Source organism: Cyanistes caeruleus, chromosome 6 (assembly GCF_971803275.1).
Source record: "Cyanistes caeruleus chromosome 6, bCyaCae1.hap1.1, whole genome shotgun sequence".
In the NCBI taxonomy this organism is placed as follows: domain Eukaryota; kingdom Metazoa; phylum Chordata; class Aves; order Passeriformes; family Paridae; genus Cyanistes; species Cyanistes caeruleus.
Window position 1 is genome coordinate 48,835,568 of NC_141706.1, and position 27,695 is coordinate 48,863,262.

General features: G+C 40.9%; 1 protein-coding gene and 1 long non-coding RNA gene across 13 annotated transcripts in view; one reads left to right on the forward strand and one right to left on the reverse strand.

Annotated features, from left to right (window-relative positions):
* The window catches only part of STON2 (stonin 2), a 74,546-nt gene that overhangs the window by 35,160 nt on the left and 11,691 nt on the right, over positions 1-27,695 (reverse strand). For 6 of the 11 annotated variants that reach the window (XR_015288192.1, XR_015288196.1, XR_015288195.1 and 3 more), the window contains exons 2-4: positions 20,036-20,245; positions 19,364-19,603; positions 12,985-13,182 (exon numbers count right to left, since the gene is read on the reverse strand). Coding sequence is in view for 6 of the 11 variants with exons in the window: in XM_086893515.1 (XP_086749641.1) it covers positions 12,985-13,182; positions 19,364-19,603; positions 20,036-20,123 (526 nt within the window). In the remaining 5 variants the exon portion in view is untranslated. The remainder of the gene's footprint in view (positions 1-12,984; positions 13,183-19,363; positions 19,604-20,035; positions 20,246-27,695) is intronic. The other 5 variants (XR_015288194.1, XR_015288193.1, XM_086893517.1 and 2 more) reach the window with 1 other exon arrangement.
* LOC111929928 (uncharacterized) lies at positions 579-16,550 on the forward strand. Of its 2 annotated transcripts, XR_015288201.1 has the most exons (4): positions 579-659; positions 10,757-11,277; positions 15,880-15,940; positions 16,300-16,550. It is a non-coding gene; the product is annotated as an uncharacterized LOC111929928 (long non-coding RNA). The 2 variants fall into 2 exon arrangements; XR_002864947.2 differs by lacking the exon at positions 579-659 and having other exon boundaries at positions 11,201-11,288; positions 16,300-16,387.

Here is a 27,695-nt window from a genome sequence, read left to right on the forward strand (position 1 = left end):
GAATTACATGGTTAAAATCACATTCTACTGAATCACTTGAGGAATGCTCAGAGTGATTTATCTCAAGACCAGTAGTTACAGCAAGGGACAGCCTGACTCTACCTTAGCCAAAGAGATGAGTTGCAGAGCTACTAATTGTGTTCAGAACGTGAGAAGCCAAACAAAGGCTTTTCACATCTGAGGCATCACGGTTGATTTGTCCAGGTCATGGTTGGAATGGCTGATGGAGACAAATTCTCCAGCCCAGCAACATGCAGTTTAATGAAGACTTGCTCAGTCAGCCTTATTAGAAAGGAATTTTGCAGTGTCTAAGGAGGAGGGGGTTGATATGCTTTCAATAGGACACAAAGGGTGCTAATTTCTTATCTCTGCTCCTTTCTTTAAAATTCATAGCCAAATTATAAAGTATGAGAAGCTGAGGGAAAAAAAAACCACCAAGCATGCAGTTGATAAAGGCAACCTTTGTATTCAAATCTCTGTGGGAGAAAACACAGAGTAGAAAATTATATTGGAGGATCTCCACTGTTCCCACCATCTTACCTCACCATAAGAATTAAAAGTTACTTTTATCCTTACAGTGCTCAACGGAAGCATCCTGCCATTCATCGCAGAAGACAGAGATAGCACAAAACATGCCATGGCCACAGTTCATTGCCTTAGTGAGTCTAGCAGTTATTTTTTAACAGAAGTTGTTTTTTCACCATTTTTACCATTTATTCACTGTTTTGTACAAGTGTTGACTTGAAAATTACTTTAAAGTAAACTGCACTGGCAGATGCAGCATACAATTTGGAGACCATTATGATATATTCACCACAGTGTTTTACTCTTTTTAAACATCTTCCCTTTTGGTTGCACATAGTCAGTGTGGAAACTGACTTTATTAAATACATTGCAAAGCCAGCTCCACTTATATGAAAAAATACAATATACTGCATTTGCCAAACAGAACTGGGATTGAAGGCTTTTGAAACAAAAACCTAAAGAAATATATAGGGAGTGTTAAGTTCCTAAACTTTTCAGGAAAGACAGTGAGGAATTTACCTCCTGATGATTACTAGGCAATTAGATTAAAATGGCACAAGAACATATTTTACACTTTCATTTCAGGTAGGTGACAGTCTCAGTGTGACTAGCAATTTGGCTGTATTATATGTCTCTCTAGACTATTACATGGGGACTCTAGGTGGTTATGATGTTAAGCATAGAGACCACTTGTCTCCATCAATTTGAGTGGCATTTTCCCAATTTATGCTAATTTAAGTGAAGACTTCTATAGTCAAACACTACTCATAGTGTTTGAATATAGAAAATAAAGATTTTTTTTTTCTATGCGTAGGGGAATGACCTGATGAAGTCAGAAAAATGAAAATATCCCCAAAATTTTCATCCGTAAAATTGAATTTTAAAGATAATACTTTTGGTTTTTTATTTTAAAGATAATACAATTATCTTTAATTTTTTTTAGCTAATGCTAAAGCATTAGCTACTGCTAGAATTGGTATTTATTTTCTCAAAGGAGAGCCTTCTGCCAAGTAAGGGGAATGACAGTCCCTTTATTCATTTTCCCTTCCCTGCCAGAAGGGATTGCAGGATGCAGCAGGTCACCCACTAGAAACAAGGTGATGTCACTGGCATCAAAGCTTTTAAGCATTTAAGTTATTTTAAATTGGAAAGAAATAGAAGTAGAGGAGCACCCAGAAGAGAAAAAATGGGCAGGAAGAGAGAAAATCCTATGGTGAAGAAAGGGAAAAGGGACTGTGTGAGTTAAAGAGCATTTCTTAGAGCGCTGGCAGCTGGGAGGCTGAAGAGCCACACTGAAACTTTTCTGTAAAGCAGGAGATGGGCTGGAGCAGAAAGATTAAAGCTGTTCACTGAGGAATAATTCCAACGCAGAAAAAGTACAGCCTAGTCATCCATTCTTGTATTTTCTTCCCCCTTACTTCTCCCCTGGAGAAAGATATCAAGAGGCATATGAGCTGGGTTTCCAGGTGTAGCAGGAGAAGCCTCCTGGGTCCTGGTCCCATGCTGTTTGACTTGAGAATGATCCAGGAATTATCAGGTTAATCTCAAGTGCCTTTGCTCTTTGAAGAGTGACTCTTCTCCCTGCCATCTGATGAAGGATGAGTCGGTTTCTACTGACCTGCTTTTCCTTTTATCCAGCAGACAAGGAGCTACTGGGTCTGGCAAAACCCTTCTCCTTTCACACCTGTTTGTTCCATTAGTTCAGGTTTGGGTTGCTCAGACACGCGAGACAAACTGGTTTTGTTCTGTGGATGCAGCTGGACTGTCAATCTCAGCAAAGCACAGCTCACCCTTTTGCCCCATTAGTGCCCCACCCTCTATCAGACCTGGATTGGCTTGGCAGGGGGACAGAGGACAGAGCTGCAGCCTCAGTCACCATTTTTTAACATCTGAGTCTCTTGGCAACTAAATCACCTAGTGAAAGTAGATCACATTCAAAACACCTTCTCTTCATTTCCCTAAACTCCCTTGCCCTCTCAATAGCCCTCCATTACTGACAGCATCACTGTTATGAGAGCCCTCATGTCCATTGCCTCTGACTTCTCTGTTATTGAGATGCCATCTGTTGTTGATGCTTTATCTACAAGAGCACTGACCTCTCTTAGCTAAGCTGCTTTGACCTTTATGGGAGATCAGTTCATCTGATGCTGTCCATCTCTGGACACATACATGACTAATCAGGAAATCAAGTGCTCTTCATGATGTTTGAACTGTGCTGTGACACACAGGCTGGTCCCTGCAAGCCTGGGACAAAGAAGAGCCAAAGGAGCTGAAGCTGAGTCTTGTAATTTCAAACCAAGCAGAGATCAAAAGCATACCTGCAGAGTTTGATCACATCGTGGGGAAGCTCTCATAACACTTGTTATATCTGAAGAATTTGCAGTGACACTGATTTTAGCAGAGATTTATGGTCTTAGCAGAGCCCTGAGTGCATAGCCATGCTGTTAACCCATGTCACTGTGTCTTCACTGCCTTTGCAGCCATACTAAATCAAGTATGCATACAAAACTGCTCATGCCTAATACAATCTGTATTTATCTTAAGGCCAGATTTACCCTGAAAGCCTGAGGTCTGCCATCAGCAAGGACAGACCTGTCTGTGCAACAGTAAGTACACAGCTCTGCTGAAACCTCTTCAGCTAAGCATGTTTTCAAATACAGCCTTTAAGCACTGCAGTTTGGTGGCTTTCCCAAGAAAAGCATAATCTACTCACTGAGACGAAAATGCAAGATGAAGACTGTGCAATCTAATTACAGCACTTGCTGAAGAGACACACCAACACTCTAAGAAGGGGAACAATGCACATGCAACTGCGTCAACAGAGTGAAATGCCTTTGTGTCTCTTCCTCCTTGGAGACAAAAAACTCAAAAGATTTGCAGGGAATCCTGCAGGTCTCCCAGGATACACCATAGTTCGCGCTAATAATGTGTTGCTGGAGGCAACCAAGCCTGAACAAACAAATCAGTCCAGGGGAGGAGGAGTGGTGGGTTCATGAAAGCAAAGCCTCCAGGAAAGCCCCCCCTTACTTCTTTTATGTAAACTTTCCCACCCAGATCCTAATTCTGGCTGGCTGGTGAAGAGCCTGCTGCAGAGGAGGTGAATTGCCCTGGACCAACCTCGTGTCCCACTTGTGGAGCCAATAGCCCGTGCTGGAGGCAGCGTTGTGCAGCCCTGTGGCACAGGAAGGATGAAGCTGGCGCTGTGGCTGGCGTGACAAATGCACTAACACCCTCCAGTTGTCTGCCCTGCTGGCTGCACCATGTGCCTCTCTGTACTCTCTGTGCTGGCATGTGCTCCCTTTCCACCCCAGTCCCTTCTGAGACTCAAGCCTACCACTAAGCATACAAATGCATGTGTAGCAGAGGCAGGACGCAGCAAGCACATACAGACAATCTGAATATACTGCAAGGGTAATTGCCTGATGCACTGGCACAAAAGAAAGTAAGATCCTGGGATATATTAAGGAGACAATTCCTGAAGATGGGAAAACTACTATCTTGATATCAGGCTGTGGTGAGACCTCAGTCTTGCACAGTTGTGATCATCACATACCCAAAAAAGTAATTCAAACAGCAATGTGAGCTGAGGAAAGCTTTCTAGGATGAGGAGAATCGAGAACCAGAATACTAAAGAGCTTGTCTCATTCAGTTTAGCAAATGAACGCAGAGAGAGAGATAATTAGCCCGTATAAATATATTAAAGTTACACTGGAGAGGGCAAAAAGCTATTTGAAAGACAATATTGGCACAGGAACACATGGATAGGAAATGGTCATGAATACATTTATATCAGGGTCCTGGGACATAGATTCCATTCCTATGATCTTAAATAAAGAATGTTTAAAGCTCTCTGAAATGTCTGCATGTGAAAATATAGCAGCTTCAATAAACCATTAACTAAAGTCTCCGCTTAAATTAAATAATTTCTACAAAGCCTGTAATGGGCTTGAGAATGCAGAGCTACAGGACATATGGTGGCAGGATCTCTAATCTACTTTTAGACACTAAATTTGATGGCTAGATTTGGAGAGGAGCACACTCAGCTGAAGCTGTTTGAAAATTTTGTTCAACTGTAACAATAATAGTTGGGACACGATAATCTTGGAAACAGTTTTAGGTGCAAAACCCAGATCTGGACTTCTTCACAAAAGGTACTGAGCATTCTTAATAATTTTTAAAAATTGAGTCCTAAGTGATTAGTTCTAATCAGTGTCCATGAAATATACTGCAGTACCACAAGGGTACTGACAAGTAAATTGGACTGGAATCCATGTGACAAAACCCAGAATCACAATTCTCTTTCTTGCTAACCAAGATCAGAATGAAGAAATAGCATGAAGTCTCCTCTTCCTCTCATGTAATACACACAGTCATAATGCAAATACCAGTTTATACAGGCAGAGGCTTTTGGTCTCATCTGTCAAACATGAGGACAATTAAGACCAAATTGCTTGTAATTACAGATGAACATGGTTATTAAGGCTAGATGAGGTAAATGATGATCAAGACTAGATGAGGTAAAAAACAGAGATACTGAAGTAAAGACACAAATCAGCAGTTTCCCTAGAGTACTGTCATGCAACTCTGCTCATTTCTGCCTTGAAAAAACAGAAAGTGTTACATTTTTCCCCTAACACTGGGGCTGAATAAAAGAAAAAAGGAGGCAGAAGTCCTGATAAAAATGGACATTTATCACAAGTTCCTAAGTGGGCACAAGAAAATAAGTTGTGAACATAGAAGCTGAAGGTTTTGCTTAAATTATTCTGTTCACTATTCATATTTTTGACAAATCTGCTTCCCATTTTATCCCACAGTGTTCTTTGAGGAGATGACTCTGTAACTGGTCTACAGGCATTCATCATCATTTTTCCAATTCCTGTGATGCGTAGACCAGTGATCCCCTGAGCCTTTCTTAGGTTTCAGATGGTATCACAGCAAGAGAAAAACAAGCAAATCCATGCATTTGGGTGTTGTGAAATTTCTGATTCTTACTTGCTCTCTGCTGCTGCCAGCTTGTTCACTGGCAGTTTTACTCTGCCAGCTCCATTCAGCCCCTTCATAATCAGACAGGAAATTCCACACAGATCTGGGATCTCTAATCAAGAGCACATGCAATGATTTACAACTCTTGTTAATTGGTGCTACTGCTGAAGCCTTGGTTGCTTCTCTGCCATGTAGAGTCAAGGGTGGAAAATGCCAGTTCTCAGGTGGGTGACTCCTCCCTGCAGTGAATCCTGTGGTGGTTCAGGAGCTGCAGAATTGTGTTCCTTGGGGTGCAGCCAGTGCTGTAGGGCACTGGCTGTGGTGCCGAGCAGCACGAAGATGGGACAGTGCTTCTCCAGAGCTGCTCTATGGCTACAGTGCCATTCCTGCCTCCTGTCAGCAGTACAGCAGCATGTGGCAGGAACTGAATGCAACAGGCGAGATAATGTCGTTGAAGACTCCCACTGATGTTTTCCACTTTGAAAGAGCTCCATGTGGGGAGATATCTGTGTGTTCTTTTCTCCCAGCAGCTTTAAGCTTGGAAGCCACTTAGCATCCTGCAGAATCGGTCCAAATAAACCAAGCTGTTCCTCTGTGAACACAGCAATCACTGATAGCTGCTGCACTTAAGCATAACATCTCCAATTAAGCTTTATACTGAAGTGTCCTGTCCAGCTGCAAAATCTCCTGCAGAACTCCTCAGGCTTATCATATCAGCACGTGGCTTTCTGCATGAGAGACCGACTGGGGGCAACATAAGCACTGTGGCTCACGAATCACAGCCTTACAAACAGAAAAAAAGAGCTTCTTACCACCTAGTCTGCCTCACTGGCCTGAGACAAACAACAAAGCATCTATTCACATCTATTTTCTCAGGATATTGCCTATATAAAGGCAGATCAGAAGGTCAGTCCTGTGACTCGCCCTGGACTTCTCTCTGCTGTCCTTTCAGCTGATCCATGTAAAAGCATTGGTGAAAAGAGTGAACTTCCTCAAGAATACCATGTAGGCTCAGCATTTAGCTCTTCTATAATAAAGATATCCCTGCTACAAATCCACGGTTACTGTATCTTGCACTTCCGCGTAACCATCAGAAGAAAACAGCACTAAAACTAGGAGATGATCATTTAGCTTTTTGCAGGACAGGACCAATGACATGTAGGAGATCAGAACTGATTCTATGCTAGCAAGCAGACAAGAAAACAATTAAACAGCAAAGTTATTATATATAGTTTTTAATTATAACATTTCAAGCAATAATGAAAATTAGACTCAGTTCTTTCATACTTTCACTTTCTCCTCTCACACTTTGCCTCCTCCTTGTCTTAGACTTGGTTTTCTTAGAATGTGGAGGAGCAGGGAAGGCCTAATTAATTCATGGGGGTAAGCACTGTAAGACTCAGCCTAGTAGGCATTAGTAGAGCAGACACTTCTGAGCTTTCTTCTAACTCCTTTCTTCCTATAAGAGCAATATTAAATCCTGTCCTCCAACACCCTGATGTATCTCATTGTCCCTGAAGAAAAAGCCGGAGTCTCATAGTCTTACAGCAGCATCAGCCACTCTTCTTTGTGAGGCAAGGTAACAGAGAAGATAAATAATCAGTGTTATTTTCTGGGGCATAGCGGAGGCAGATATTGGACCTTTTGAAGTTAGCAAACTACATATAGCCCCACAAGAGCTGGCAGTGCTGAGCTCCATGACATCTCAGCTTGCTTTACATGCTATTACTAGGACAGTCCTTTTTAAAAATTAAGTTTTTGAAGGGATGGAATGACTGATCAGGGACTAACTTTGCTGTAGCTGATGTTAATCAGAAAGATATTATGCAAATATTTGCTCAGGATATAGTATTATAGAATGGCTTGGGTTGGAAGCAACCTTCAAAATCATCTTGTTTCAACCACCTTGCCATGAGCAGGGACACCTTCCACTAGAGCAGCCTGCTCCAAGCCCCATCCAGCCTGGCCCTGAACACTTACTTCTAAGAATGGGGCATCCACAGCTTTTCTGGGAAATCTTTTCCAGTGCCTCACCACCCTCAGTAAAGAATTTCTTCCATATTGCCAGCTCACGTTGAGCTTTTCATCTGCCAGCACTCCCACATGCTTTTCCTCAGGGCTGTTCTCAATGCATTCTCTGAACAGCCTGCAGTTGTTTTGTATATTTCAAACTGAAGAGTTTGGTGCAGAAGTGACTGGGTGAGGTTTGTTGGCCCGAGATGTGCAGGATGCCAGATTAGACAATAATAATGACATTACAGTCCTCCTTTCTGGCCTTAGAGCCTATGAATCAGACAGATGACTGCACACCAAGATTATTTTGTAATTCTCTCTACTGAATAGACAGAAATAAACATTTGTTTTTGTACCTGTTCTTCCCTCATTATAACCCTTCCCCCTTCCTCCTGGCAGATTTTCCATGGCTTCCTTCTTGCCACAAGCAGGTACTGAGACAGTGACTCTGGTCCACCGCTTTCACCTGCAGCCCTCATCAAAGAGCAAGATTGTCAGTCTATATGGCAAAAGCTATTTCTACTTCACCCAGGTCCAGCTTGCACAACCAAGCTGCAGGCTTCCCCACTGCAAAACAGGGATGAGGACTGAACAGTACTGCAGAGGTCATTGGGATACTGTGGCCAGAAAGCCTTGAAGACGAGCTAATTCCCAGTACACAGGTCTATCTTGGGATCTCAACACTTCTACTGCTATGAATTATCTAGACCTAGCTTCCCAGATCTGTCCCACTAATTCATTACCCTTCAAGAAGCTAAAAATGTATAAGAAAAATATGTGATGACAACTAGGATATAAAACTCCTGAATTGCTAGTTGGTATTGACATGAAAAATAAAAAACCCTGCCTCTGGTGATGAATCTAGCCCTTACAGGTTGGAGTTATTTAAAAATATATTTTAGGTGCTATTTTTTCATGGTACTCTGAAGTCCCCTCCTTGAAGCAAGGGTTGGATGTTCCTTTCTGCAGCCCCTCCAGTTGGCTTTGGCAGGCTCTCACGTTTTTCACGTGACTGGGACACCAGCACAAGCTGGTTAATAGTTACATCGCATAACTGAAATGCAGTTGTGGATGGAAGGTGGTAATCACCAGCATATATTATTTTCCCTCTTGCCATGGTAATTAACATGGAATAATTTCAGAGCTTGTAGCCCGGTCATGGCATTCAGTGCAACCACATTGCACAGCTATATAATCTGTTCAAAGCTGCTTGTTTGACACTCACAGAACACCATCCTTGCAGTCATCAGATCAGGATTCAGAATCTGGCTGGTGCAGTTACAGAAGAAATGCAACAGAACTACTGCAGAAAAGCATTAGGAAAAGGTTTGAAAAGTTATTACTTGCCTTCTACTACCTTGAGGAGCTAGCTGAAACATCTTTTCAGATTTGCCATTTCCAAGGTTTGGAACAGAAGCACCAGAATCCTGTTAAACAATGTGTTTTACTTTGAAAATAACAACATTCTCAGAACTAATTCCTTGTGCTATTTATGAACTGTCTAGATTTTGAGAAGTTAGGGGTCAATCATGTAACCTTTTATCTCCAAACATGCAGACGTTCTCAGAAAATAATAACATAGCTATTTCCTGAGTATCCCAGTAGTTCCAGAGATACAAGAAAGTGCCAAAGAGAACAACTGGTCAGCAAATTGAACTGTTAGCATCAAACATGGCTCAGCTGCAGCTTTGCTAAGATACAAATCACAACAGAAACAACTAAACTAGCAACAACACACCTAAAATTGCTGTGAGGAAATTTATGCCTACACACAGACACACAGCTTTATTATGTAATACAGAGAGATTCTACTATATATATTCTATTAAGTTTATAACAGCACATAGTTTATGAGCTATGTAAATATATATATTATATACGTATTGACCATATATAATTATTTATATTTTGTATACAACATAACTTTAATTTATATAAATAAAATTATTTTAAAGAAGAATGGTGAAATGCAGAAATCTAAATTGATTATAAACCTCAGAACAGACGCATAACCACAGTTACAAGAAGGCCTCTTCCTTGCTCCTCTGTCTCACAGATATTTGGCCTTTTTTGAAAGCTGAGACAGGCATCTGCTACAGAAGGAACAAATACTTGTATTGTATCAGTAACAGAGATGTCCTGTGTTACTTATCTTGCAGAGCACAGCAAAGGCCAAAAGTTCCCACTTCTTTTCATGCTCATTGATCCAAGCTGAGTGACATGGTGAGGCATGGTAGGAACTCTGAGGCAAGGGACACTTCACCAGCACCAAATGCAGCTTCACAGCACTGTGAAACCCCAGCTGTTACAACCACATAAAAACGCCCACATTAATGGACAGTGCGCTATCACCTGACCCACGTTTACTGGCTAGCTGCTGCAGGCCTGAGTCCCTTGTGCTGACAAAGATGAGGGTAATGTAAAAGGCTTCTTGGTGCCAGAGCTCAAACAAGCATAGGCAAGGAAGTGCAGCTTCTTTTAGTTGCACTTTGATAGAAAAGCAAATATTTTTCAGCTCTGTTCATGCAACATTTACCTTCACCACTGTGAACATTGCTGCCTTACAGGACATAAGTCTGCTTATCCCAACTCCATCAGTTGGGAGGTTCTCTGCAGTCTCCTGTAGCAAGGGTAAACTTACAGGTTGAACCATTCAGGTATCTCTCATCTTCCTAAAATATCTTCCTAGGCCGTATCTTTCATAAACACATGCATTATAGAAGCACAAGCCCATACGTTTCACACTCAAATTTTGTGTCAGTTCTGGGAAAGTTAATTCCCAGCCAATTTTACTTGCTTAGAGTCTACCAGCCTCGGACACTAAGATGCACATTTTTATGGCTGACACTTGTCTCTCTGTATGCCTGCAGTCAGGCCTTAATCTGCTCCCACACAAAAACCTGTGCCCTCAACTACCACAGGCAGTTGGTGTTTAAGCATTCTGCATGCAGGACAGACTCAAGACAAGTGGTGAAATTATGGAACAGAGTATCCTTTTATCCTGTTCAGGCAATAAAAATTCACCATGGCTAAAATAGCTATTTTACTTAGCATCTGACCACACAGTAGAATTTTTCATGCTTTTCTCATCACTTGGTTTTTCTCTCTTGAAACCGTATTAAACCCAGACTGTTTTATAGACCTGATTCTTTACCATCACTAAGATCAAACATGGATTTATTATTTTCATAGGGTTTTTAGCAGTGAAATTAGTCTGATTTTTTTTCCCCTCCAGCAAGCTTGACCTTGGAGTAAACATCCTGGCTAACAGTCAAGGTGACTTCATCATCACACAGAGCATGAGGATTCCTCTCTTTGCCTTCATGGCAAAGTATATGCCATTTCATTGTCTTGATGGAGCCTTCGAAACTCAATACAGACTGAGGCAGCCAGTCCTTTGAGGGGAGAAATGCAAATCAAATGCTTGAATTAAGTCAGGTTTAAAGAACTAAATTTCTGGTGAGGGGCAGAGAAGATGGAGACAAGAAAACGATCATACGTTTTTTGTCCACTTGTGCACTGTTATGGTGGGCTGACGGTAGACTGAACAACAGAAAAGCAGCCAGAACTGTACAACAATTCCATGGCCACTATGTCCTCAACTTCCACACTTCCACAAACCTTCCTAATGCCAGCAGCCACTGCAAGGAGTGGACTGTGAGGCATCCCAAGAACAGGACAAACAGATGCACTTTGTTCATGCTGCCCTTTTGCAAACTCTACACCTGGTCACAGGAAGGCTCCAGTATCACTAAGGTATTGGAAGTGTAAGTGTATCTTCTGTTTTTATGTATCTTATGTTTATGATTAGTGTATTTTGTTTTAACTAATAGCACAGCCTTACTTATATTACCTCCTTTTTTACTTGTTAAAATTTTTAGGTGACTGGAGTGAGTTTTTGTATTCATCTTGCTAATAAATATGTCAAGTTTATGACTGACTGAGAGGGACATAGTAAGAAAGTTGCACACAGCTTTTACTGAAGTATCAGCTTCACTTTCGGACATATATAGGATATAATCCCATATGTGTGACAGGCATATACGGCAGCCCTTTTGTCTTCGACTTGATGTGAATGTATATGCAGACTGGGAACCCCTCATTCCCTTTGCTCAGATGGAGACAGCCCCAGTGAGAGCAGCCTATACCAAATCAAGAAAATAGCAATATACAGCATATTCTCTAGCTTGCCTATTCTACCTAAAAATGGTTTCCAAACTCAGAGGTACAGAGAAGCAGAGTATTCCAAAATAAAAATGGTCAGACAAATTTGTGGTAACTTCATTATTTGAAAAAAGAAACAGCTCTACTTATAAAAAGTAATTACTACTTCTCCACAAATCCTTTGTCTAAAGTATTGAGCCAGCACCTACCATGCTGCTGTTAAAAAACCTGCCTGGAAGTCTAACCCAGCTTCACTGAACCACCAAATAATACTCTTTGCAGGTGATGTATGCATATGTTTCTTGTGGAAGGGACATATGACCTCGGTGAGGCTTAGGAAACTCATTCTCACAAAACAGATCTTATTTCCCACATATTATTACATTCACCACCTGAGAGAAAACACATTAAATATCTCCCAGGTCTGAGCTATCACAACACGAGGGAATCAATTTTCATCACCAAGCTGGGTAGCTACTGACCTTCCTCAGCTTGGGTTGAACAGCTTCCAACATAGTGCAGGTGCTTCCTCCTGGAGCTGTGTATTTTTTCTATGTCCTGACATGTCAGCTTTTTTATGCACTGTGAAAGTCAGCTTTGTCATTCAGGAGTTCCTATTCTCCATGACATGACTGGTACCACTCTGCTTTACTCCTCCTTCTTCAGCTTACCCAGAGTACAACTGAGGAGCAAAGAGCTACAATGCCATGTAGCACACTTTTCCACAATCAGGATTGTATCTGAGTAGAGCTCTACAAGGTCAGCTATAAGGTCCTTAAATGGTTAAAATCTGCTACTGAACCATCTTATGTCATGTCTTAAACTCTCTCTGCATTTACTGTTCAGTAACAGTGCAAAGCACTATGCATAGAATGCCTCCAGCAAACTGGATCTGTGTCTTTGCACTCCCTGAAACAGAGAGGAGCAAGGAGAAGTGGGCCTGCCTCAGCTGAATACACTGTTGAGAAAATTTCTGCATGGAAATTTAGGAAAGGCATCCAGCCTGTCCCACAGCATACTAGTTCTTAGATCAGCTTAAGCTAGTTGTGACATGTGAAAACCTGAAATGCTCCAAGTCTATCAACAGGTACATAGTTGCACTTGGCTCTAACTTCAGGAGCCTGCACATGTCAGCGCTGTGTACAATCCAAGTGTGATTTTTTCGGAATTACAGTAGAACAAAAGGTTCATCTGACTAATCCATCCTTGAGTTTGTTCTGCTTTGGATCCATTCCCTGTGGCTCAATTCTGAACAGTGAGTTTGAGTAGCATCAAAAAGATTAAAGGCTTCCCGCTTACCAGCTGAATCTGCTGCAGATGTTCTACCACTGGTCAAGTCCTCGGTATTGAGTGACTGCAGATCTGTGTAGGAGGGAGCAATGCTTGGGCTGCTGGTGTCCTCTGAGTTTGTTGTCCAGCTGCTCTCTGAGGCACGGGCTTGCCTCTCAGAAGAGTTGGAAGAGGGGGAAGTCCAGCTGGGTGCTTTTGATGCAGACACTGGTTGCAGAAAGCACATATTGGTTAGAGACATGATAGATTGCAGGGCAATCTATCCGAATATCACATTCACAACTCTTCCAAAGACATGCTAGATCAGTGTACTGGGGCTGTGTAAATACAAATTCCAACATCCACAGCAACTCAGTCATTTTATAACAAATGCAGAGCAACTTAGCTAGTGCCTGGCACTGTTACCCTCCAGCACTACACAGCTGCCTTACATTCTGCACTGGAGGCAGCCATATGCTTTCCTGTTGCTCAAGTATTGGAGAAACTGAGACTTTTCAGAACAAGATTTTATGTTTCTGACACTGCTGACAGGACCTGAATGTGTTTGTTGTGCAACACAGTGGACTTTTTACAGCACCACAGATTATTTTTTTTTAAGTCATTTTATTATATTTAATTAAGCATTCCCTATCTGTGACACCCACTCAAATGCAGTCATCATCTCAGGAATGCTCTCCATGGAGGAGGAGTGTAAAAATAACCTGCAATTGACCTATTGATGTGCACTAGGAATGGCTGTTGTTTCTGAACATGCACAATGTAGAGGCCCAGTCTGAATATACTACATAACACTTCTGCTCAGTGTAGACCAAAAATCCTGTTCTACTCATTTGCCAGACTTGTAAGTCAAACAGCTCAGTCCTGCCTAACCACCACCCAGAGTTTCTAACACAATCATAGAGTTTAAACACACACATCCACTGCTATGAGCTTGTATTGTGTACTTTTTGTATCACATACTCTTTGCCCACAACATTGCTTGAATGATAGGAACAATGGGTGACCCTAGTGAGAAAATAATACTAATAAAAAAGAAAGTTATGGTTAGAATGTCTTCCTGAACTAAGGAAAAGTTTACGGGTAGAGACTATTTCTAATTTAATATCAGCTTAATAGTGGTCTTCTAAATTAGTACATCTATATTTAGCTGTTAAACCAACAAAGACCTTGATGCTCCCCAAATCTTGCAGCTACGGAACAACTACTGACACAGAGATTCTCTTCTCAGTACGTAATAAACAACCCTTCCTAGGTTGACAGATACTTTGGAAAAAAAGACAATGTTAAAGAAGATTCAACTCTCTCCATCCAAGTGATGTGACAGGGCACTTCCTCATTACGGAAACTTTATTGTGTGCGTAGACAGAATATCCAAACAGTGCTCTCTGTCTTGCCTCTTGAGAGGTGTGAATTTATTTTGTATATCTGCATTGATAGCCTCAGGTAAGCAGGCAGTGGTATTTTTATATGTGTACAGCTGTGCGCCTACTGACACTAAGTGGGTTCTGAGTAGAGTCATCCCTGAGAATGAGGAGCTGAAAGTCAGATCTGTCTCCTTATTGCACATGTTGACAGCTGTTGTGTCAGACACACAACCAAAGCCCAGCCCTCCTCCCTCCAGTAACTGCACGCTGTGCTGTGCTCAATGCCTGTAGAGAAATGAGGATGATGAATGTATGATTATAATCTGTCAGTCCCTCTCTCAGTCCTTTTGTTAAACACAGCGTGAGGCACCTGAAAAGCCATCCTTAAAACTTCAGCTGAAATTGCTTTGACAGACAGAGCACTTTATTTGGCATAGAGGACAAATTGAAAAGCTGAGCTCTGTATGAGGATCACTAACAGGAGCCAAGTTGGTTTTTTTTTTAAGTGTGCTTTATATCCTAAAAACTGTGGAATTATTCTGTAAAAAATCTTAGATTTCCAGTATCTTTTTAAGTCAGTCACAGCAATATGAAAAAACATGCAAATTTAGAAACATGTAAGATATAATAACGCAAATATTGCCAACTAGTTTTTTGCTTTCCAAACCAAATTTTTATCTAAGAAGGCAACTGCCTGGACTAGTGTGCCAAATACTTCTATATAAGAGCAAATTAATTTTATTCCAGGTAACTTGGGTCATTTTGAAAGAAGAGAATTGTTTTGCTTTTTTCCTAAAAGAGTCTTGTACTTTAGAAAACCAAAACCACAGGCAGCTTTTTATTCTCTTTAAATTCTTACTATCGTCAACTTCTACCTGTAACTGTTCTAGGTCCCCCAACACTAATTATTAAAACTAACAAAAATGCATTTCCCCCTAAACTTAGTCAAAAGACGACCTAGCAATCTCAAAAAACAAGACAGGTAAAAGTAAACATCAACACATATTTAAGATCTCTCTTCAGATGCTTCTGCTGTTGCTCTTCAGATTCCTAGAAGTGCTGCAGCCAAATTCCTCAATGAGGCAGGGCTCTTTTGAGTTCAATTAAGTCTCTAATGCAAATAGCCAGAGAGTCCCAGCCTTTCTGCTGCAGGAATTTCTCGGAAATCTGTTTATCTTGAAAGACAATGCCAGAACTATCCCTAAAATGCAAATTCTGTAGCATGCCTCGTATACTGAAAATCAACTCATTGTTTCCCAAAATGAGACATGCATTTTACTTTTCTTGACATGTTTACTCTTAAAACAATGGATTGTTTTTTAATATGCAGATTCACCTTGAAGTATTCATTCCTCTTTGGTGTTTTGAGGACCTGTTACTTGATCCCTACACTGTATTACAATAAACCATGTTAGCATCATTTCCTTTCTTATTACATAGGACTTCAGATTTTTCTGATTTTAGCATAGCATCACAGTTTCTGGTGACAGGTGTAGTTTCCAGCTGCTGATCTTGTGTTGCAAATATTGTCTACTTTCAGAGAGAACAGCACAAAGTAGTTAACCTCAGACACGCTGTTGGATAGCCTCTCAAGGGACATGGTAAGAGTCCAAGTAATTTGAGCCATTTTAAACCAGACAAAGGTCTTGGGAAGAAGTGGGCTGAGTAGGATGGATGATGTAACAGATCTTGCCTTAGTCTAATTATGGTGACTAAGAGTACCTCATTGAAATGAAGAGTGCAGCTAACACTGATAGAATATAAGACAGTGAGCTGGAGGCCCATTGTGTAACAACTGCAAATGTTTTGTCACCTGCTGGCTGTGATAATTTACAGATTGTGTAGCATTTGTGATAGGAACATTTGGGTCAGCCTAAAAATCTCATTTTTCACATTGGCAGTAACAGTTTAACTAGGCTGATAATAATTGTAAAAAAAATCTAATTTCTTCTTTTTCCAGCAAAAGGAAAATAGAGAAGGGGACACCACAATACATTGTTTCTGTGACAAAGTATTTCTATGGCCTCACGCAAGAGCTTTTGCTTCTTGAGGAGAAATCCACATGATTTGGCAGCTGTCAGTTAACTATACATAAACCTCAAATGCAGAAATATTTTGAAAAAAATGTTTTTCTTAGCATTTACTCTGCCTGAACCTGACAGAAGGAAGGGTTTACAAGAACATCTTTAATAAAGATAGTTTCCACTGTAAGGCTTACTACGAGTGCTTTTCATTTCTGTACCTCAGATTTTGACCTTTCTTTTTATCTGCCAAATTCTTTGCCTGTTTGTTCAGCCCTGCTTCTTGTCATCAATCCCCTGGCCTCTGCTCCCCCAAAAATGTCTTCACTTTTCCCAGAACAAGGGTCCAGCATTAGCCTTGGTTTTCTTTAAAATGTCCTTCCTATAGGATAACCACTACATTCTAGCTGTCTTTAAATTGATATTTTTTTAGCAAAAAATGAGCACTGAGCACTCTGGGACAAATATTTGCTTTTGGGGGAACCTGTGCCAAAATACTGTAACCCTAATGTCAGAGCAAGACAGCATCTCTCTCTCTCCTAGGACCCATCCTCTTTGCTCTCATGGCACTCTGGAAATCCCACTTTGCAAGCCCTTTTCAAAATGTGTTTCCAGGCAGCCTGGCCATCAGCCTGGGTAATTATCTAGTCAGCTGAGCAGCTGCTTGAGCACAGACAGAGAGACAAGCGATTTCCTAACAGCACTGGAGCCCTGACAGGAACGCGACCGGGGGTGCTGAGTCTCCAGGACGTTGCTCTTCACAGCTGCCTGCACAGGAAACAGATTTCAAATGTGTCCATCCTTCTCACACCAATCCTTCTGTTTGTACTTGGCCTTATGCTCTTCCCTCCCCCCAGTCTGGGTATTTGCTATTGTTCTTATGCAGAATGTTTGCTACTGGAAATGAATAATTGCTGTCACCACGGGCTTTCCACTGAGGGTGTCAGCGTACACAACATCTCCAGCTTTGCTGCCGCCCATAGAAAAAATAATCGTGATCTGCACAATAATGGAACAACTAGGCTGAAGTTTATCCTGCCTCATGCTGTCAGATGTCCCTCAAAGTAAAGGGTCAGAAACAGAGCTGTCATTTCTGCCTCCATTTAGACACTGTCAGCTGCACTGGTCTGGCCTTTTATCATTCAGGGTCCAGAAAAGGAGTGGGACCAGCTCATAAGTAAGGACTTTAAAATATCCTTAGGACACACCTCCTTAGAGTTCCTTTATAGTTCATAGAATAACAGCTTCCCACCTAAGAATTACATGGAGTACATCCTGGTCTGACTGTTAGGGGAACCACTCTCCTCCATGAATCTCAGTCAGATCCTAAGCTTAGTGTGTAAATATCCTCCCTCAGTGACACAGATCACACAGGGCAAGCCTCTACAGGGACACAAATGAGAGTCTTCTTCAAAACTGCAATGCTTTCAGAAAGCCCACTCTTCTCTCCTCATCTGGATGTCCTAGACCTCTGCCTACAGGCTAGTGCCCCCGTGACTGAAAACACACACCCACAGGCAGTGCTTTGGCTAAGCACATACCTTAAATCTGGGCCACAGCCTCTAATGGTAGGACATCAGGTAATATACCATAAAATTTGTTTCATAGAAGTCTTTTTCTTATGATTAGCTTTATTAAGGTTGATCAGAAAGATTTTTATTTTTCATTTAAGAAGGCGCATTTACAAGTTTTTCAGTTGACAAGGATGTAACATCAGGAAGGAGATACCAAGTCAAAGCAACCAACAGCCCCATTTGAAAAAGTGTGTTGTTGTATGAGTAAGCATAAGGATCACATAGCCATGAAACTAGAGAGGGAGGTAGAGCACCTCAGTTTTACGTATTTACACTTCATGGGTGCTCCTCCTTCTCTCCATATCACAAGGATAAATAAGTATTTACAACTAAGAAGTAAGGAAGGTCAGAGAAATCTCTTAGCCTGAAGATTGCCCTACTTCTGCACAAAGGTCTAGCCACATGGTCTCAAAAGAACCAGTCTGTAGCACCCATCAAAAGAGCAGATGGAAATCCAGATGGGGTTTACCCAAAACCCAATCCAAAGTTGACAATCCAAGTTTTATGACAGAAGTATTATTCATGCTACAGGGAATAAATATATGATGGACTCAGTGAGAAGAGGAAAGCTACAACTCTTTAAACTGCTTTAATAAACAGCAGTCATAAAGTGGAACTAATAAGAGAGAATCTCAAGTCAAACATAAGAAACTAAAACTATTGTTTTCTTGGGCAATTATTCCACAACCTCCTGCAAGGAAGGACAGAAGTCTGTTCATGCAGAAAAACTAGAAGCTCATATAGCCACATCAGTTACCATAAGCTCATGAGGCAAGCCAGGGGATTTGCATGCATGTTTACAGTATGTCAGAAAGAACTGCTACATTTGAGGAAAAGTGCATGCAGTGCTGGAATTAAGGTAAACTTCTGCTGTCTTTGCAATTCTCCAGCTGCTAAATCACAGCATCAAAAGACAGCAGAAAGTACTGATAAGCACACTAGTTATTGGTATCAGTGAACTGCTGGCAAAAAACCATAGAGGATATATACAGGAGCTATCATCAGGTAGAGGCTATGATCACAGAGGGGATCACAGTTCTTTCAGTTCCAGATTACAGAGACAAATATGGCTCCGACTTTTTCAATGGCTGTTCATACCTCTGTGTAAGAAATGTCACTACAGAAAACACCTCTATGATCTTTCCCCTTGAATGCATTTTGGCAATCTCCAAGACTGAGTCAAGACACAGGTGGAGTGAATCACAAAAGGCTTTCGTTTTCTTCACAAAAAGAAAATCTTTCTTGTTCAATCCAGAAGGATAGTGTGAGCCCTTTTTGAAATTCTGATAACATTAACTGTGTTAAAATACAGTACAAAATATTCAAAGTTAAACCTTTGAGAAGCCAAAGAGCAAGGCAAAAATCCTGTATGCTCTCACTGTACTTTGTTATCTTACTGGAAGATACTTTTTCACTGCTTCTGCCTCACCTGTTTGTGGGTGGGTTGATGAAGCACTGGTCCACGGTGCATCTTCAAACTGAACCCAAGAACTGATGGATGATGAAAGATCATGGTTACCAAGCACAGAAGAATCCAGTTTGGGCTGCTCAGCTGCCTCTTCCAGCTCTGTGCAGAAAAGGTCTTGAAATTCTCCATTTGCATTGTGATTCTCTTCTGAGGATGTGTCTGAGGAATTAAAACATTTCACCGGAGGAGCCTCAGTGCTTCCTAAAATAGAGACAACATAGAAAGATTTACAAGATTGACCATTATTTCATCGTTTTTTATTGAAACATCTAAAATTTGCCATTAAATGAAGGAAAGTTTCCTTCACCCAATGCAGTTTTTGGATTAACAGTGGGCAGTCTTGCACTTGGTTATAACAGGTGATATTTCCTCCATGGTTGGATAGATACTGTCTTGAATTTTGAAGGACAGATCCAAAACCTGTAGTAGATCTTCATTACATCACATGAGAAGAGATTCTTGGCCCAAATTCTCCTTTTACCTAGGGGTAGTAGGACATAATTCAATCTCTGCACAAACTGCTTCCACATAGAAGGCAAGCTCTCCCATGACAGATATGTGGTCTAAATTGTTGTAGCTGGTCTGAATCAAACAAAGGAAGTCTCACCAGCATCAAAGAAAATCAGAGCTTACCTCGTGGGTGAACAGGGAGGAGCAGCTCATCAGTGAAGGACACCCACTCAGACTGGTGGGAGGCAATGACACTTGTCAGAGATGTCATATTCACAGCAGGTCACTCATCTTCACTTGGGGATCATCAGGAGGAGGAAGCAGAATGGGAGAGGTACAGTGAAGACAAGCCAATAGAGGGCAACAACTCCTTTGCACTTTTTTTTTCAACTGCTGTTAAGACAAGAAAGAAGTAGATTACGTCTTTTATTAAATTAAATGGGAGAAACCAGTGCCACCATATTTTATAATATAGAATGTTAAAGCAATTTATGTACCACAGTCACAGTACTATCAAAGCACTATCACCTTTGAGACAGGAATGTCACCTGTTTACACTTGAGCAACTTCTTCATATAAAGCAACTGAGGGTCTTGAAACATCTTCATGTTAAAACAATCCATCACCAAACCCAATATTTTAGTCCTTACTCAAGGAGCCATGTCTCTCATAATCCCAGCAAGAGCAGATGAGGAGATTCTACCAGGTTTAGCAAATTTTGATTATGATGTAATTTAATCCCCACTCCAAGCTGCCAACATGTCTTTACCCACCTTGCTGCTTACAATGTCTAATCCCTCTCCAGAGCAAGCAATAAATTGCACATTTCATTTTCAATAATATTTATGCAGCTGATTATGGAATGAGAATGAGTGGCCAATGACTCTTATCATGGTCTGGGTATAGAGAGCTGCCTTCTTATCTAGCTGCACTTTCCACTCAGCTGCTTGACTGGAACTTCACATTTTATTTTTAAAAACCATCTTAGACCTTGTCCAGAGTTATGCATGATTTTGTTGTAGCTCAGCAAATGTTTTCACAGATGTGGAAACTGAATTTAGTAGGCCCTCCACAGATATGCACCCCACACAGGTCTGTGATTCTGCTAGATGAAATGGAGCACTGGAAAGTGGTCTGGTTGTTAGCTAGTAACTGGGAGGGCCAGGTCCAGGCAGAGAAATTCTCTCTGAGAAGCACCCATGACCACCTCAGTTTTGCAAACCACTTCAAAACTCTCAGAAGAGCCTTCCTAGGGAAATATGCTAATTCTGTCCCCAATTATCTCAAGCATTGAAGCTCTTGTTGCCATGGTATTGAAGCACTTGAAAATACTGAAACTCAGGCCTGATTATCTGAAAGAGCTTTAAGCAGCGTTTCTTGGCCTCCTGTCTCACCTAACTAAAGGGTTTTTCAGGGTGAAACTTCATGTTAGTGTACAAGAACAGATACTTCACTGAGACTTCTCTTTACCCTATATTAACAAAATTTGCACCTAAAAAGCAAACATATTCAAATGCATTCAATCTTTAAGTATTTGTGAAGGAGACAGATTATCAAATAGCTTCCAATATTATTATTCTCCTCAGGGCCACAAAGTCCTTTGTCAGCTGAAGGCAGATCAGCAATCAAGAAAGAGCTGAAAACTTCAAAAGTCTGTAAGTCACAAACCTGCCTGACAACTAGAGAGAAGTTTTGTTCAGTGTCTGAAGACGAATATTTTTGAGCAGAATAGAATGTAAAATGTACAATTTCCTGCAAATACAAAAAAGCATTCCTACAGATAATCCTGATGGTTAAGTGCAATCTGCCTTAAGACTGCTCCCCTTGCCACAGACTTTCCAGAGCCTATGGCCCCCTGACCAGTCACCCTGCATATTTTTCCTTGTTACACAACCAATTCCCTACTGCAGGAGGAACAGCAGTGCTTCTCCTCCACTCCATGGCAGGACCCCTGTCTCCATGCAGCGTGGGCATGTACACCTGCCTGCCTTGAACAACATCTATTTTGGATGCTGTTAATAGAAACTACAAAGCTAAACATAGAAGCAAGCTAAGAGAAAAAAAAACAAACTCACATGTTTAGGGTCATTTAGATGCCATATGAGGGAAGGAGAGGATGACCTTGGCATCTTGTTTTTCTCATGTGACCAATTAAGCTGTTTGTTTTGGGCTTGTTTAAATATCTGTAACTAAGTTTTCTTTTCCCAGACAACTGGTTACTGACCTGCCCTTTCTCCTGGAAAAGTCTTGACAGAAGCATGAAGTGGCAGGAAATGAAAAAAAACCCCAAACAGTTTAGTCTGCCCTTGATGCACAGAGACTGCAGTAGAGCTCATTTTAATGTTTTTTTTTCTTTTTAATTTCAAGGGGAAGAAAGATACAAAGGGAGGCAAGAAAATGGTCTGTTTCAACAGTACATATATATGGGAGAACTATACCATTATTTTAACATGGATTTCCTCTAGTACCCCACTGCTCTGTGATAAACATAATTCTTCAAATCCACTTGGTACCAGACAGCAAAACCAGCACTTTAAAATGGATAGTGAGCACTATAAGCCTAGAAAAGCAACAGAATACTGTGCACTGTGTGTTATACAACTTCCCCATGACTGCAATTTTCTAGAGACTTCCCAGTTTGGTAAATAAAAGAGATTGTGTTGACTTATCAGGGTTATCACACCCTTTAGACAAGCAGCCTGAAAGAGAGGAAAGGCAGTCTGAGTAGCTCATGACTTCAAAGATATTCAAAATAGAGCATTTTGAGGATGCATATGTTAGGTTAAAAAAAAAATAAAAAATTGCATTCTTTCAACATTCACGAAAAAGCCTCAATCCCACCCCTCGACCTAAATGCCTGTACATAATTATAAACCATGTATATGTATGATTATATATCATGTATATATAATCATATATAACACCTGTGCAGACTATGTGGAAAAAAATACTTCATCCACAAATTACTTTTCACCTCTCATCCACTCTCCAAAACCCTCCTTTGAGAAAGACCTAAGCCAATGCCAGGTGAACCAACGAGCCTCAGCCAGCACAATACCAGTGCCACTGTGCATTCAGTTGACACAATGATGCTGCAACCTGCAGAACTGCTACAGAGGTCAACATCGCCAGGAGAACCATCTAAATTGTGGGGAACCCTAAATCCTCTCTGTAACAAAGCAGTCAGCACCACTATTTAAACACTGCAGCGAGTATTCTGCAAGTAAATTTCAGAGTGTTGAGACCTTCCTGGTCTTCAGACTTCTCAAATATCTCTGGCTAGTCATAGAGAAATGAATTTTGAAGCCTACTACGATTAAAAACAAATGGATCCTTTAAAACTCCAAGTGAGCTATAGTTAAAGCAAGTTTATGCTGCACAGTCCAAACAAAAGCAGATGGAAACACATTTCTTGGAACAAGATATTACCAGGCCAGACCAGCATTATTTCTCTCTACATGAACAGGATTGTTTATATCTTTACTTCTGGATTTGTGTTATTATATGCACTAAGCTTTTGGTGTTGAACTGGCTAAAAAAAAAAAAAAAGTAAGCTGATTTGTCAGATTTTTGGTAAAAAATTGTAAATCAGAAATTTGTTTATTTCCCACTATTACACAGTAAATACAAGGTAAAGCAGACGTTGTACCTACTCAACCCAATGATCCTTACCATCAATTCCAAGGCAAAAAACACCTCTAAGAAGCTGAAATTTCTGCTTCAGGTGTCCCTTTTTCACATTACAGTTTCACAGTGGTGCACGTAAATTTGAGTGACAAACAGGTGACAGTTATTTCCAGTTCTCCAGAAGGTAGAAATCATAGAGCTGGAACAAAACTCCTTGTCTCTTTAGTCCTCCCAGTGTTTTGATAAAACACATTATACAAGCCCTTTTTAAAACTAATGAAGGTTCATTCTAAAATGGCAAAACTGCTTGGATAACTAGAAACCTCTCATTCCAAAACTATGTAAATTCACAGTCTACAGCCACTCCTTCTTGTGACATGATTACCCATCATGTAATGATACCTTTTGTACAACTCCACTCTACCAACAGATGAAAAGGAGTATCATTGTCCTTCTCCCTTTATCTTGGAAAAACAAAAACATGTATTTGAGAAAGACAAACATAGCTCTCTTGTGCCAGAAGCCTGACACCCAGCACCTTGTACAACGAGCCCTCACTTTAGGTGGAACCTTTACACACTATGTGAGTACAAACATCAACAGCAGTCATGTTGATATGAAGAAATGTTTGTGGCACTACTGAGGCTTAGAAGTATCAGAAATAGCCATAATGGATTTCAGAAGTATCTGTAATTGCATGGTGTTTTAGTCAACAAACGTTCAAAGTATTTAATTACTCATGTACTTGGACACCAAACTGAAACAGTTTCTCAGTAGATTTCAACTCTTCTTAGAAGAAACAGCTTAGCACAGTTAATAATTTTAAGCACTAAATGTCATTCCTCCAATTGCTTCAAGATACATCCATATGATGCAGACTGCAGTCAGCTTTCTGATCACTATGCAGTTAAATGGGAAAACAGGAGAAAAAAATCAGAATAAAAATACTGAGAATGAAATTCAGTTGTTTGCTTTGTTGTTTTCCAAATATAATATCAATAGCAAACTTGTTCTAAGTGCATAGACTACTGCCTTACATGGCAACGCTATTGAAAAAAATCCTGTAATCCATACAGTGATTCTATTTTTCTTGCTTATACATTCCCTTGGAAACCCAGGAACTGAAACATTAACTGGTTATGGTGGTTTGCATTTGCTTTTGTAGGAGACCATTGTGGGAAAACAACTAGACAAACTGTTAAATTCACAGATTTTCTTTAGAGAAAAGAAACTAAGCCAAACAGACAGCAAGAGAAGGAAAGACTCTGACCAGGGCTTTTCTTGTAACAAACAAGTTTCACTCCCACCAGGAAAGCCTCAAGGAAAAATAAGTAATTTTATCTTGACCATGTGTTTGGCAAACCTGTACAGATTAAACTATTCTAGTAGCATAAACTGAAGAATGATTGCTGCCTTGGGCAAATTTCCAAGTGAGAGAGAGCTCATGGCTCTTCCTCTTAGGTTGGCCTGTAAATAAACACTGACCATCAGCACATCATGATCTGAATAATAAACAAACTCCAAATTGGAACTCTGTTCTCGAGCATCAAAACCAAGTCTCAAGTACTTCAAGGTGCAACAGTATAAACAAAACACAGTGCTAAACAAGAGGAAAAAAACAATGAACTTGAGAAACCCAATGAAATAAAGGAAGTAGGTTTGGATATAATTCTTACTGAAAAGAATCCTTTTACCAACCTCTGCCTAAATGCAAGAGGTAAGATTACCTTATGAATGACCTCGATGATGACAGGAATAAAGTTGTATTTGGTTGATTACTGTATTTGTAATATTGACAACATTTTCTCCATGTAGACAGGTCTGCCAGCTTCTAAATTGCCCTGAAAGTTTCTAGTAAAACTCTGTGTTAAATCTTAGACCAGTTTTACTTTGATACATGCTTTTATGAGCTCCATGATTTCAGATGTAGCTTAAGAAGCTCAGTCACTACCTGGTGCATGTAACACTCACACAAAAGCTCTCAATATGAAAGGAAGAATTAGGGCCCAAAGGGAGACAAATGGACATGCCTTAAGGATGGCTTTTCCCATTATGGATTACACATAAGGGAATGGTAACAAGAGCCTTGTCAGTGCTGTGTCTGCAGAGCCAGAGCAAATCCACGGTGTGCCATTACAAGGCAGGTCATTAGTGCTGTCTCCTGGTGATTTTAGACAGAGATGGACAGAGGTGGAATGAGGTACTGAAGGTGACTAGAGCCATCTGGCACACTGAATGACAGAAAAGCAGACTGGGGGTCTGCCTGAGCCCAGGACCCAGTGCAGCCACACTAATGACCATTCCAAATTATTCCAACAGATACAAAGTGACCTGACTAAATCCACACTGCAAGCCCATGGCAGAAGCAGGGTTAAAGCTGAGGTGACCTGGAATGACCTTATTTTCTCCAGTACAACCAGCACACATAAAACCATATGCCACAAACACACATCCCAGCTTTCCCGGAAGCTCACAATTCAGTGACAGCGAGAGAGGAGAGTCTTTAGAAGATGAGCTGGTAAGAAAGTCATAAGCATCTCCCTCAGGAATATTTGCGTCAAGGCTAATATCTGGAAGGTCAACAGCTGCTGTTTTCTCTCCAAAATTTATTTGCCACAGAAGCTCCTCTGTTTTCCACAGAGAGAAGACACTTAAAATGCTCTCCTGCAGGCAACACCAGCATATTTAGGCAGTTCAAAAGGCAATAATGTCTCTCCTGTCAAGGCCACGCCTCAGAAATACTTCATGGATTATGGATGTCTCATAATGAGAGACAGAGATTCAAAGTCTGATGCTGGAGAAAAATCATACAACCTCCTCTATTACTTGTATTCCTAAAAACTTGAAAAATGTAGAAAGACACTGTAGAAGACCAGCAGTGCAAAACAAAATAGGAATTTTTATTTATTTTTACTGTTAGAAGTAATACACAGAAGTGTCCTAGTTTAGGGCAAATTTGGGAGAAAAACTCCAAATGGAGATTTCCCCAGGGAAAAAATTCAAATGACCCCTCCCCCCACAACTGGTCTGGGAAAGAAAAAAAATTTCCTTGGAGAGAAGTGGAAAAAGCTGTTTATTTAACAGAAATTGAATAATATTAAATAATAAAACCTCTCGCTGTTTGATGGGATGGTAAGTCTAGGAAGAAAACTCTTTTTTCATGTGGTGTAGCTCGGCTTGCTCAGGTTCTTATCAGTCCCTCCAGCGCTGGAAAATGCCAAGGCCCAGGCCCCGGTGGGCCAAAGGCGTGAGCTCCCGGGGTTTGGCTGGTGTTCAGTTCAGAGCAGGCTTGCACAGATCCAGGGAAAAAAAAAGAAAAAAAAAAGGTCCAGGGAACTCTTCTGCCTCAGCTAGCTAAAACTAACTAAAAGCCAGAGAGAAGCTCTGTCCCGCTGTCTGTCCGTGCTGCAGACACCACAGTGGGAGTGATGTTTTTCCTTAACACAAACTGCGCGCTTCTTCTTCCCCCTCTCTTGCCCTCAAAGCCAGTCTTAAAGGTGCAGAACTTAATATATAACATAAACCAGATGATTGGGGATACCAGTATCATAAAGTCACCCCAGGACAAGAAGGCAGAAACCAAGGGGGGATGTGAGACAAAATGTTTGACAGTGGTAGTTCACATCACCACTCACATCAGGAAAACAGAAGTTCTGCATCTCAGGACTTTCAGTATAGCTTACTCTGGGTACATCATTCATTCAAAGTGTAACTGAAGCCATGTAATTGCATGGAAACTTGAAGGACAACTTCCCAAACTGCCAACCTTTCAACTCAAGCTAGAATCTGAGGCAACAATCAGTCAAATGTTTCTCTTAACATATAGAGCAGCAGTACAATAAAACTAGACTGGGACAAGATCACAGGAAAGATGTGATGTGTCAGTTTGTTTAGCAGAACATCTGCATCTCTCTAAAACCTGGCACTTCTCCCCCCCCCCCCCCCCCCCCCCAGTTAGTACTGTACAAACAGGAGAAAAAAATAGAAGAAAAACACTAATTTAAGATTTTTCTTCCCAAAGACTAGAATAGTTCAGATTAGGTTTTACTCTGTTCAGTAAAATTCTGTTGGTAATTACAGTAGGCCAGAGGAAATCTAAATGCAGTAAGGGAGGAGAGGCTGCTATCATTCCCCTTAGGAGAGGGTGGGTACAGGGTCCTTACTACTCCTCCTTGTTTTCTCAAGGCCTCCACAGGGCCCAGATCCCAGACACCTG